The 12,305-nt window shown below is 35.6% G+C and overlaps 1 protein-coding gene across 2 annotated transcripts; it reads right to left on the bottom strand.

Annotated features, from left to right (window-relative positions):
* Positions 1 to 1,141: 1,141 nt before the first annotated feature.
* Positions 1,142 to 10,524, bottom strand: LOC104121495 (probable LRR receptor-like serine/threonine-protein kinase At3g47570). Of its 2 annotated transcripts, none has more exons than XM_009633506.4 (5): positions 10,072 to 10,524; positions 3,938 to 4,150; positions 1,869 to 3,854; positions 1,406 to 1,775; positions 1,142 to 1,319 (listed from the first exon to the last, which is right to left on the bottom strand). In XM_009633506.4, the coding sequence occupies exons 1-4, from the start codon at positions 10,478 to 10,480 to the stop codon at positions 1,429 to 1,431; spliced, it is 2,955 nt and encodes a 984-aa protein (XP_009631801.2). In that variant the 5' UTR covers positions 10,481 to 10,524; the 3' UTR covers positions 1,142 to 1,319; positions 1,406 to 1,428. The 2 variants fall into 2 exon arrangements, with proteins under 2 accessions (XP_009631801.2, XP_033508798.1); XM_033652907.2 differs by lacking the exon at positions 10,072 to 10,524 and adding an exon at positions 4,588 to 4,821.
* Positions 10,525 to 12,305: the final 1,781 nt, after the last annotated feature.

Below are 12,305 nucleotides of genomic sequence, written 5' to 3'. Positions count from 1 at the left end.
TCAAAACTCCTAGAATTTGGCTTTTATATTGTTTCTTCAACTGATATAACTATGTTCAACTATAGTTTTATTCATCATATACTTCAAGAACTTATCAATAGAACATTGGTAACTTCAGTAGCTTTGGAGTACTCATCTTTGCATTGTATAGAAATACAACTTTCCTAGTAAATAGCAATCTAAGCCATGTTTTTCCATTTTCATATAATATTATGTTTATATAGATTTTAAAGATGATAAGTACATCTATTTCCTAAAAGATTGCAGTGCTGAGGGATTTAAAGATGATAAGTACAGCTATGGCATCATGCGGATCGAAAGACAAATTTTCACTGGGAAAACAAATAGTATTAAGCAATGGGTAAATGACTTAGTGTGCAATTCAACAAATTATTTACTTATGCCAGATAAGGAACACTTTGCTTAAAAGAAGCACTGGTTTTTCTTGATCATTAAAGTTGAAATACTTTGTATAGTAGACTCAACTCAAATCGTAATGAAGGATCAGTGCATATTAAAAAATTAGTCGTTGGACTCGAGAAATTAGTTGTGTATGTGTATTACAAGCGAAAACCAATGGCATGCCTAAGATGAAACCTTATCCTCTAGTACTACTTTCTTTCTCTGATTTCTTCAAACCTAAGTTCTTTTATGCAAAGATATTTTCTTGTTGACAATTTTCTTAGACTGGCAGCTCATTGAAGAAAGGAAACTGAGATACCGATGGGTTCTCATGGTTAAAATGGGCTGGACTTTTGTGGGATGAGTTATTAGAGGGTGGAGCTTGATTTGTATGATTCAGATTGTTTCAGAATGGATGAAATTGCCATTTTGATACAGAGCAGTTCGCCAGCTAGGGCATTTTGAATTAAAATGATTGAATTTCTGCAGAGCTCTACATCCTGCCACTGTTAGCTTTATGTGTCTGTCTATATACTTGGCCTTTTTTCTTAAAGTATCTTAATTCTTACATGCAATGTTCATTTGTAGTTTCAATTGAAAGATTACGCACATACGTTAGGTAATGGAAAGGCTCTCCCGTTGCTACATGAGAGATACAGAGTATAACATGCCATGGAGTATTACATTAGATTGGTTAAAGAACTAGGAAAAGGAAAATGGTTTAGTTATGGTTATGCACAAAATTGGAGGATAAAGTTTATATTCTTAAAACAAATACGGATCATCAAGCAAAAGAAAACGGTAGACAAGCTATCAGCAGCTTTTCATAACAATAGTCTCCAGAGTTGTAGTAACTTCTTGTGAAGCATGAAGTAAAGAGCTTCCATCCTTTTAACTTCCAATAGCCACACAATTACCTGCAATATCATTCAAGGAACAACTACTGATGGTTAAATGCTACTGAACTTTATAACCTTTTTGTTCCAAAAGGATATGAAAGTACCTGATGTCATGGGTTTATGTCATTCAATAACAAGAAGAAAGCTTCTGTTTGATCTTTTCTAATGCTGCTACAACATCAGTCATGTTCATCCTTTCAGCTGGAATATTAGCGGTGCAATTCATGGCTAACTCCATGATGGATGACACACATTGCAACTTTTGACTTAAGTTTTGTTCATCCAATGTTAGTAACTCGGCATCTATGATCTGGTCCAACTCATCAGGAAGCGAATTATACACGCACCTTTTCAAATTCAAATCTCCGGTGAATATTTCATCATTAGGTTTCTTCCCGGTAAAAGTTTCGAGCAACATGATACCATAACTATAAACATCAGACCTCTTGGATATAAGGCCTTCCAAACCATACTCTAAAAAAGGAAAAGTAAAAATATTTCAGCAAAAAAAACTTATAACGCATTAATCCATAACCTTGTTACAGGTTAATTGAATAAAAGATTCACCTGGAGCAATGTAACCAATTGTCGCAAAGGTTGTAGTGTGAGCAATAGATTCTTCCTTAGTTAAAAGTTTTGCAATGCCAAAGTCACTCAGGTGTCCCACCATGTCGTTGTCAAGTAACACATTGCTAGGCTTCAGATCACAGTGAATAACTGGTACTGAGTAACCATGATGGAGATATTCCAGAGCAGATGCAACATCGACCATGATATTCAGTCTTTGCTTTATATTTAAACAACAATCTCGAGAATAAAGCAACTTGTCTAAGCTCTGATTTGGCATGTACTCAAGTATCAATGCTTTAAAATCCAAGTTACAACAGCTGCTAATGATCTTGGTGAGATTTCTGTGACGAAGATTCCGCAAGACTTCACATTCTCTATCAAAGGTTTGAAATGTACCTTCCATCTGCACATTAAAAACTTTGACAGCCACTATAATCCCATCTGCCAATGTCCCTTTGTAAACAGAACCAAAACTTCCACTACCTAGCAAGTTATTTCCATCAAAGCCCTGAGTTGCTCTTTGAAGTTCATAGTAAGAAATTCTTTGTGGTGCTACCTCAGGCAACCACTCATCTTCAACATTGACTGCTTTACCCCGACGTCTCATCAACATGAAAACTATTGCTGAAGCAAGCACTATTACAACAATAAGTGAAGATGCAACTACAATCCACATCAGTCTTCTTTTCTTTGAATTAGAACGATTCTTTGAATTAGAAGGACAAGGTGGGACATGCTTTTGAGGGTTACCACACAGTCCGTCATTCGACATGAAAGACTGGTAAGGGAGATGAACAAAAGGTCCTCCATTCGGAATTTCTCCTTGTAACCGGTTGAATGAGACATTAAAGGAGCCTAGTTGCTTAAGTTCCTCTAATGACATTGGAATCACACCAGAGATATTGTTGTATGAAAGATCCAATGCTTCCAAATTTATGAGTTTCCCAAATGTCTCAGGAATAGAACCTTTAATTCTGTTATGAGCCAAAGATAGTTGAGTCAATTTCTGTAGACCTCCCAATGTACTTGGAATGTTTCCTGAGATTTGGTTCCAGGAAAGATTCACATGTATTGCAGACTTGAGGTTTCCAAAATCTAGTGGTAAAGAGCCATTGAAGAAATTAGAAGACAAGTCCAGCTTCAAAATGTCTTTGAGTTTTCCTAGACTTGAAGGTATGATAGCAGAGAAGTTATTAGAATCAAGATAAACCTCCCTTAGGGAAGTCACATCCCCTAAGCAACTAGGAATACTTCCCTGCATTTGATTTTGTGAAAGATTTAACAAACCCAAGTTGGATAGCTCACACAATTCTTTTGGGAAAGGACCGGTTATTCTGTTTGCTCCAAGTGAAAACCGTTGAAGTTTTTTTAGAGAACTTATTGTCCTGGGGACAATGCCAGTAAATTCATTGTCTTCCAGCTTCAACGAAGATAAATCTCTCAAATTTCCAATTTCCGCTGGAACATGACCCCTGAGGTTGCATCCATCTGCTGAAAACGTTTGAAGAGAAGAAATATTGCCGATGGATTTTGGAAGCATTGCATTTAGGGGATTGAAAGACAATATCAATTCTCTTAAGAATTTCCAATCGGCCAAAGGAGTAATAAAGCTCAAATCACTTGTCAAGGAGTTACCGTACAAGTCAAGAACTTGAAGAATTGTTAAATTTCCCACAGATTTAGGAATTGAACCCATAAGTTTATTTCCACCGAGTTTGAGAACGGTAAGCATTGACAAATTTGAGATGGAACTTGGTAAAACACCATTAATGTTGTTGTCAAGTAGATGGATTTGTTCAATATTGGGTGGCCAATGGCCTATAGTGGAAGGAATATTACCTGAAATGTGGTTTTGTGCGAGTGAAATTATTATAAGACTTGACATATTGAAGATACCAACAGGGATCGACCCACTAAAGTTATTCAAATCCAACTGAAGTTGCGTCAACATTTGAAGGTTACCGATTTCATCAGGAATTACACCTGCAAAATTAAGATGATGATCAATAGAATTATCCGGAAAACTGGAATTCTAAAATAACGTGGATTATTTATTTTTTCCATACCTGCCAACTTATTATTTCCAAGATCAAGAACGCTAAGCAAAGTCAAATTTCCAACCTCTCTTGGTAAAGGTCCTTCAAGCTTGTTATTCCTCATATATAAAAGTCCAAGTGATGAAATGTCGAATATGGTTAAAGGGATTGAGCCTGTTAATTTATTGTTTTCCACCACTAAATAGTCCAAGTTAAGATGACCAATCTCATCAGGAATTCTGCCTGTCAAAATGTTAAACAGAAATATCACATAAAAAATTTGATCTATTTTGACAAAACTTCTATACAATCATCATCATCATATCATCATACTATACTAAAAGTGGGAAGCCACAAATGTCTAGATTGAATTACCAAAATAACAATGTAAAATTGATGGACCCATTTACCCTTTCAAAATCAAATGATTCTTCTATATTAAAGCACAAATATGTAATTTTAGATGTTAGCTGTTTGGATTATAAAGTCTTGACTTTAACATGATCAGAAAATTTATTATGGTTATTTCAACATTAAAAGCATATATAATGTATAAACTGTTCTTTGAGAATGCTACTATCTTTGTCTATTGGAATTTATAACTTGAGATAATGAAATATTTATGTGACAATTAATAATTCCATTTTCAACAAAAGGAAATACTAGGGGACAGAGGTTACGTTGATGAAGAAAGGAAAAGAAAAGGCCAATAATTGTTTTGATCAACTATGCAGTCTTCATTCATGGGGTTCATTCATTCCCATAATTAATTTTGCAACGACATTTCTAAATTTTTTCTTTCGCCAGTCTCGATTTTTTTGTATGCATTTGATTGTTTGATGTGTTTCAACATCAAATTAATCACTTTGGGATCTGAAACACAAATATGTAACAAGTCATAGAAAGAAATATTCGTGGTGTAGACAGGTACATGCAATTAGGAGTTTCGTTGAGTTAAGGGCAAATATTGTTATTTTATTTCATATTATATGTCTTCTCTTTCGTGTTTTTCGTGTATTAGCCCTACCGGTCGTTTTGAGTTCTAGCGTGTCATTCGGCAGTTTGAGGCCTTGAGTAGATTCACTTCAGGTATTATGACTTGTACGTGTGGTCGGAATTGAATTTCGGGAAGTTCAGAGTTGATTCAGAAAGAAAATTCTAAATTCGGAAGTTTTAAGTTGGAAGAGTTGACTAAAGTTCGACTTTTGAGTAAACGACATCGGAAACAGGATTTGAAGGATCCAATAGGTTCGCAGGATGATTTCAGACTTGGGCGTATGTTCGGATTGAGTATCAGGTGGTCCGGGAGCATTTCAGCGCTTATTGTGGAAGTTGGCACTTTGAAAGTTTAAGAATTTTTTAAGTTTGATTTGAAGTGGACTTTGGTGCTATCGATGTTCGCTTGAGGTTCCGAGCCTTAGAATAGGTTCGTATTGTGATTTATGACTTGTGCGTAAAGTTTGGTGTCATTCCGGAATTTTAAGTGTAATTCGGATGCGTTCGTCGAAGTTTGAATGTTTGAAAATTGAAAGAAGGTTTCGATCGTCAATTCATAATTTTGATATTGTTTGGTATGATATGAGGCCTCGAGTAGGTTTGCGTCATGTATTGGGACTTGTTGGTGAGATTGGGCGGGGTCCCGGGGGCCTTGGATGTGTTTCAGAGGGGTTACAGTTCTTTTTGCTATGTTTAGATTGTTGTTTTATGAGGTCTGGTGCGTCCTTCTTCGCGTTTGCGAAGGAAGGGTGCGTTCGCGAAGGTCTGTTGGATGTTTGGCAATTTGTTCATCGCGTTTGCAGTCAGGGGTGCGCGTTAGCGAAGCCTTGGAGGAGGCAGTGCTTCGCGATCGCGAGTGGGACTACGCGATCACGTAGAGAGGCAGACAGGAGGTGGCATCGGGAATTTGTTCTACGCGTTAGCGTGTCTGGTGTCGCGTTCGCGAAAGGGCGGAGGAGTTGGTCATCACATTCGCGACCGGTGCATCGCATTCGCGTAGGGGAGTTTTGGAGCTAGAGAAGGAATGCTCTTCGCGAACGCGAGGATAAGGCCGCGTACGCGACGAAGGTCGGGCTAGGCAGTGTTGTTTTAAAACGGGAGGTTTGGCTCATTTTCACTTCCCTTCTTCCATGGGAGCCGACTTTAGAGCAATTTGTGGAGCCCCATTTTCATCGTCAATCATGAGGTAAGTGGCTTCTACACATTGTGAGTTAAATACACGAATTATACATGAATTTGAACATGAAAATTGGTGGAAATTATGAGATTTTGAAGAAAACCTAGAATTTGGTATTTTTAGATTTTTGACCACGAAATTGGACATGGAATTTGGAATAAATTATATATTTGAGTTCGTAGCGTCATGGGTAAAGTTTATCTTTGAAAATTTTTTAGAACCAGGGCACGTGGACCCGAGGGTTGACTTTGTTGACTTTTCGAGTGAAGTTGGGAATTGTTATAAATTAATTAATTATGAGTATTAGAGTGTATTTTTATTTGTTTGCACCTTGTTTAACTAGTTTCGGATCGATCGGGCTTTGGTTTGAGGTGTTAGAGAGGCACGGGAGCTAGTTATAGAACTTCAGAGCGAGGTAAGTCTCCTGTCTAACCTTGTGAGGGGAAAACTACCCCCTAGGTGATATAATTATTATGTGCTACTAGTTGTGGGTGCTACGTACGCACGAGGTGACAAGAGACCGTACGTAGCTAAAGCATGTTTATGTCCGGGTAGACTTAGGACTTTATCAAGTAATATTTGAATTATTTGAACTTATTCTACTGGCTTAATTAATTGAATTTATAATTGAAAAATATATATATAATTGAAATATATATATATATATAGGCCAAGCCTTATAACCTTGAGTTGTTGGCGAGTTATTTGAGAAACGGCAAAGGTTATATTCACCTTGTACTCATGTACTGTATTGTAAGCACGTGTCTCATAATTCGATGATTTCTTTCTTTTCTTGTGGAGCGGGACGAATGCCACGACAGTATAATAGATGCATTTATGGTTCATGCCGCTCGACCCTCGGCAGTGTACACATTATTCTGGATCGGGCCGAACGACCTCAGCATAATCGTGCGTTATATCGCTGGTAGTCCGAATATTCACGAGATTATCCCTCCACTGATGCATGGCCTTTAATATGATATTTCTTATCCGTTTGATACTGGCACTTGATAAATCTGAGCTGTTGAGGTAGAATACAAGACTAAGAAATTCATACCCTTTAAAAGAAATTTTTGGAAGATCATGTAACTTACAGATTTACCCCATTATTGCTGTGTGCTTCATATCTGCTTATGATTATTATATTGCTTTATTGGACCTCTAGCAAGTGTTAATGTCGACCCCTCGTCACTACTTCTGCGAGGTTAGGCTAGATATTTACTGGGTACGCGTTGATTTACGTACTCATGCTACGCTTCTGCACTAAATGTGCAAGATCTGACAGGTTCAATTGGTGGTTATCTTGGCGCGTAGGCGCAACTATTGAGGAGACTTTATGGTGAGCTGCATTCCAGGCTACGTATCGCAGCCCACAGAGTTTCCATCGTACCATTTACTCTATCCTGTCTATTTGCATTCCATACAGATATTGTATTATTATTGTGCTCCTTAGTAAATGTTCATGCACTTGTGACACCCGGTTTTGAAATGTTTGAGATATTTTTGTGATTTTACTTAGCATTTACACACTTTTATTATCTATTCTATTTAAAGTGTAAATTTCTATGATTTTAATGCGTTGATTTCTTTATCTAATAAAATTCACAATTTCAAAAATAATAAAATGCGTAATGAAGTTGATAGTTCACCGTTGGCTTGCCTAATGATGACGTTGGGCGCCATCGGCCTATAGTAAGTTTTGGGTCATGACAGAGAACCTATAAAACTATATCTTGGTCGCTTCATTTGTCTCTATTTATCTTCCTCACCGTCGTAGAAGTTTATTTGGTTCTTCAATGAATTTATCTACTAAGTGTAGGGAAATGATGGCTGTTTTGGGAAAGAATATGTTCAATACATACGTTTTGTTCTTCTAAGTAGAACTTAAGAAGTGTAGCACAACATTATTTTTTAATGCCAAGAATCTTGTTTTATTTCATATTATTTGTTTAGTATTTTTTTGGGTATTTAGAGAACCTAGTAAATTATATCTTGGCCATTTCAATTCTTTCTATTTAGCTATCTTTTGTTATCTTCCTCACCATCTTCTTAGAAGTTTATTTGGTTCTTCAAAGGATTTATCCACTAAGTGCAGGTGAGTGTTAGCTGTTTAGGGGAAAAAGATGTCCATGACAAAATTTATGTTCTTCTAACTAGAACTTACGAAGTCTAGCACAACATTAGTTTGTATGGCAAGGAATCTTTATATTGTTAAACGTCCATGTTACGTTATTTTATCACATAGTAGTGTTTTTGTGTTTTCATTTAGATATTGTATTGTGCTTTAATCAATTGTTTCTGCTTTAAAAAAATTATTTCTACTTTATATTAAGAGAGCATTGGTAAATTTACTGTTTCTTTTTACTGAAAAGGTATGTTTTATTCCTTAAAAGTCTCATTTCATAAAATTGGTACTTATTGACACTTTTTAACAATACTGGATATGTTGTTATTGTTGACACTTTTTAACAAGGTTCTACCAGCAATTTTGCTATCAAGATATACACTCTTCCAAGTAATAATTGACTGATTTAATGTTTTAATATTTGTTCGTTATAGAAAAAATAACAACTCTGATTTTATCATATCAATATATATAATATTTTGTGTCTGATAAGATCAAAATTAATTTCATGACACATTTTATATGTGTATCCACTATAACTAAATGTAGTTGTTCAACTTTGCACGTTTAAGCATTATCTAATTGTTTGCTTATCTAATTATTTTAGAGTCTACTGTCAAATTGGACGAATACGCTCACTATTCAAGATCTCGTATTTTTCCCTTCAAATTTCATATTAATCGCACGCACTTCAAACAAATATATGTCATTTTATGAAGTTTTTACTAACTAGGGATAACAAACGGGCTGGTCGGGTCGGATATAGGTGGGTCGAGAATGGGTATTACAAAAATGGATTAATTTTTCGACCCGACTCATATTTAAACGGATAAAAAATTGGTTAACTGGCGAATAATATGGATATCCATATTATCCATGGCTTCTTGAATATGATTACTTTAATTTTGGGAGAATTCCTAGTCTCCCAAATTTGAGGAAACTCATTTGAGTCTTTACAAATGTAAAAGTTAAACTCATTAGTTATCCATTGGTTATTCATTTTCTAACTGGATAATACGGTTATTATCCATATTTGACCCGTTTTTAAAAAGTTCATTATCCAACCCATTTTTAGTGAATAAGATGGATGAATAACTATTTTTTTAATCTAATTTGCCATTATTGGTACTAACTGTCATGAAAAACATGTGCAACGCACGTGCCTAAAAACTAGCTAACTATATATATATATATATATATATATATATATATATATATATATATATATATATATTTGCAGTGAAAAAAAATTATTTTTTCCCACGACTCTATGGGAATGTCCAACTCTACTCTTTTTATTAGCAACTAAGCAATTAGTGAAAACAAGCTAATTTTCAAATCTCTCGCTATTACTATGCAAAAGTCTAGCTAAACACCTAAACTATCTAAAATAAACATTTTTCTTTTGTTTGAAAAGAACTAAGCACTTTTAGCTTCCGCAAAGATTGGCCTAACAGGCACTACTAGAAACACATTCTTTTCCCGCGGACAAATCGGTGGGAAATCCGTGTGAAATTTAAATATTCCTACGACATTCCCAGGAGAGACGCTCAGTGGGAAAAGGGCTGATGGGAAAATAGTTTCCCAGGACCCTCGTGGGTAATTCCCGTTGAATTTCCTAGGAAGCGTTTCACGTGAACTTGGTGGGGTCACATAGTGAAATTTCCCAGGAAAAAGTAAGAAAATATAATAATGTATTTTTCTTAAATTTCCCACCATCTATGTGGGAAGTATTAAAATTAAATTTCCCACAATTTCTAGGTTATAAATTTTCCATAATAATGTGTTAGTATATTAATGTTATATCCATATATAATATTATAGTGAAGTTAAATTAAACTCGTGGGAGAAATGGTAAACACATACCTTCTAACGTGTTATGTCCAAGATCTAAACCTTGCAGCAGCTGTAAGTTGCCTAGTTCTCCTGGAATTGTTCCAACAAAGTTATTTTGCATCAACTCTAGGACTTGAAGTTCCGAGCATTCTGATATGCTTCTTGGTATCTGTCCACTTAACATGTTGGAGCTAAGGTCAAGGTTTTGTAATCTGGGAAGGCGACGACACAAATCAGATGGAAGATCACCAGTTAAACCAGAATCCCCGAGATCCAAATTTTCTAGTGATGATATGTTTAAGATGGAAAGCACATTGGAGCCAATGAGTTTATTGAATCCCAAGGACAACAGCTTCAGACTTTGAAGAGTGGCTATTCCTGTAGGAATATTTCCTTCCAGATAGTTGAACCTCATATTCAAGATTTCAAGATTCTTCATGTTTGAGATAGAAGCAGGAATGAACCCTTTGAAATCATTTGTTTCAATGGACAGCATTCGAAGGTCTTTAAAATCGCCCAAAAACGGAGGAATTTGTCCATAGAAGCGGTTGAAACTAAGATCAATGGCTCTCAATTTTCGTAAATGAGACAATTCAAGTGGAAGTTCACCATAAAAATTGTTGACGCTTAGATCAAGAGACAGAAGAAAAGAAAGGTTGCCAAGTTGTGGTGGGATGGTACCAATGAAACCCATACCTGAAATATTCAGTACAGTAACTCGTTGATGACGAGAGCCACACGTGATTCCAATCCAGTTACATACTGAGGTAGAAGAAGACCAGTTTGTTGAAAGAATGTGATTAGGATCTGAAGTGATGTGGGCTTTCAAGGCTAGAAGAGAAGATTGATCAGTGCTGATATTCAAAGCTAAGCATGTTTCGACATTGTGAAGAGATATTAATAAAACTGCTAGAAGCAGAAAGGAGGCAGAGGAGGTTTTCTCCATCGATGATACCCTCGTTTAGCTTGAGTTATCATGAAAGGAAATGTATTTTTTGGTTGGATTTTTTTCAGCAATATAATCTCTACAGAATTGGAAATGATTAAATTAATTGTAATTGAGAAGATAATGCTAACAGTTCTATATTATTGAACTAATTAAGAGCATAATGCTAGCAATTATTAACTTCGTTATGCAAGCTTCATGCTAGAGAAAAAAAAGGGTTGAAAAAATGTTCAAGAAAAGCATCTTCACCGTCTCTTCAGCCATGTTACATCCATTAACTTCGTATAGCTGTTTTGACAATTGACATATTCTATTATTTAGGAACTTCATTAATCCTTCAATCAGTTAGAGGGAAGGATACATTTTAATTCTATTCTTTATATTGTGAACTTTCTGATACTACCTTTAGAAAAGGAATCCATGAAGATTGACAGTTTAATTGAAAGAGTTTACAGGTGAAATTCCAGAAGAAATTGATATCTTCAGCTACTGAGAAACTAAGGTTATATAATTATTGGCTTATTGTCGATGATACAGGGTAGTGGGAATTTTACTTCTCTTAAGAGGCTAATTAAACCTTAGAAATAAGTGGTGCATATTAGAACTGGTTAAAGTAATAAGTTGATAGCTAATTAATCCGTAATCATTGAACTAAATATGCTACTTATAGAGAAGGATTATACAGAAGGAACCTCTGCTAATGAGATAATATAACTTGTAAAGTGACTCTTGATCAAGAAGTTGTCTTTACTTCCTATTGGGAAGATTTCAAGGACTTGGTTGCTGTTGGATATTGAGTTTGGATCTTGGGTCGCTCCATGTGGGCTGACCCGACCCATCTAAAATAGATAAGGTAAAAAAAAGTTACTCAAAATAAATCACCACGCACAGTTAATTAGTTATGGGGTTAATCAGTTTTTTAAATGAGGGTTAACTTCTCTTTTACATGAATCACGTTATGTTTCCTTCTTTTCCCGGACAAAAGAAAAAAAACAGAAACTTCCTTTTTCCTTTTCAAAATCCACACAAGGATAAAAGACACTTAGTTCGTGAAATTCTAACTTTGTTTCCAAGAGATTCAAAGTTCGACTTGGGACAATTCTTTTGGTGGTGAGTTCAACGATATCCGTTGCATCAAAAAGATACACAACTTATTATTTTCGCCCCTCGGTTTAATCTCACATTGGCATAAGAGCAATGTTATTTGTATCCTGGTTCGATTGCCTCCATGAAAAATATTGTGTTAGGAAGTATCCCTCATTTACTATCTGTTGATTTTTTTTTTTTGATAATTGCGGTTGGGGGAGATGGCCATGTT

Source organism: Nicotiana tomentosiformis, chromosome 2 (assembly GCF_000390325.3).
Source record: "Nicotiana tomentosiformis chromosome 2, ASM39032v3, whole genome shotgun sequence".
Classification (NCBI taxonomy): Eukaryota; Viridiplantae; Streptophyta; class Magnoliopsida; order Solanales; family Solanaceae; genus Nicotiana; species Nicotiana tomentosiformis.
This window is presented reverse-complemented; position numbering and strand designations above follow the sequence as displayed.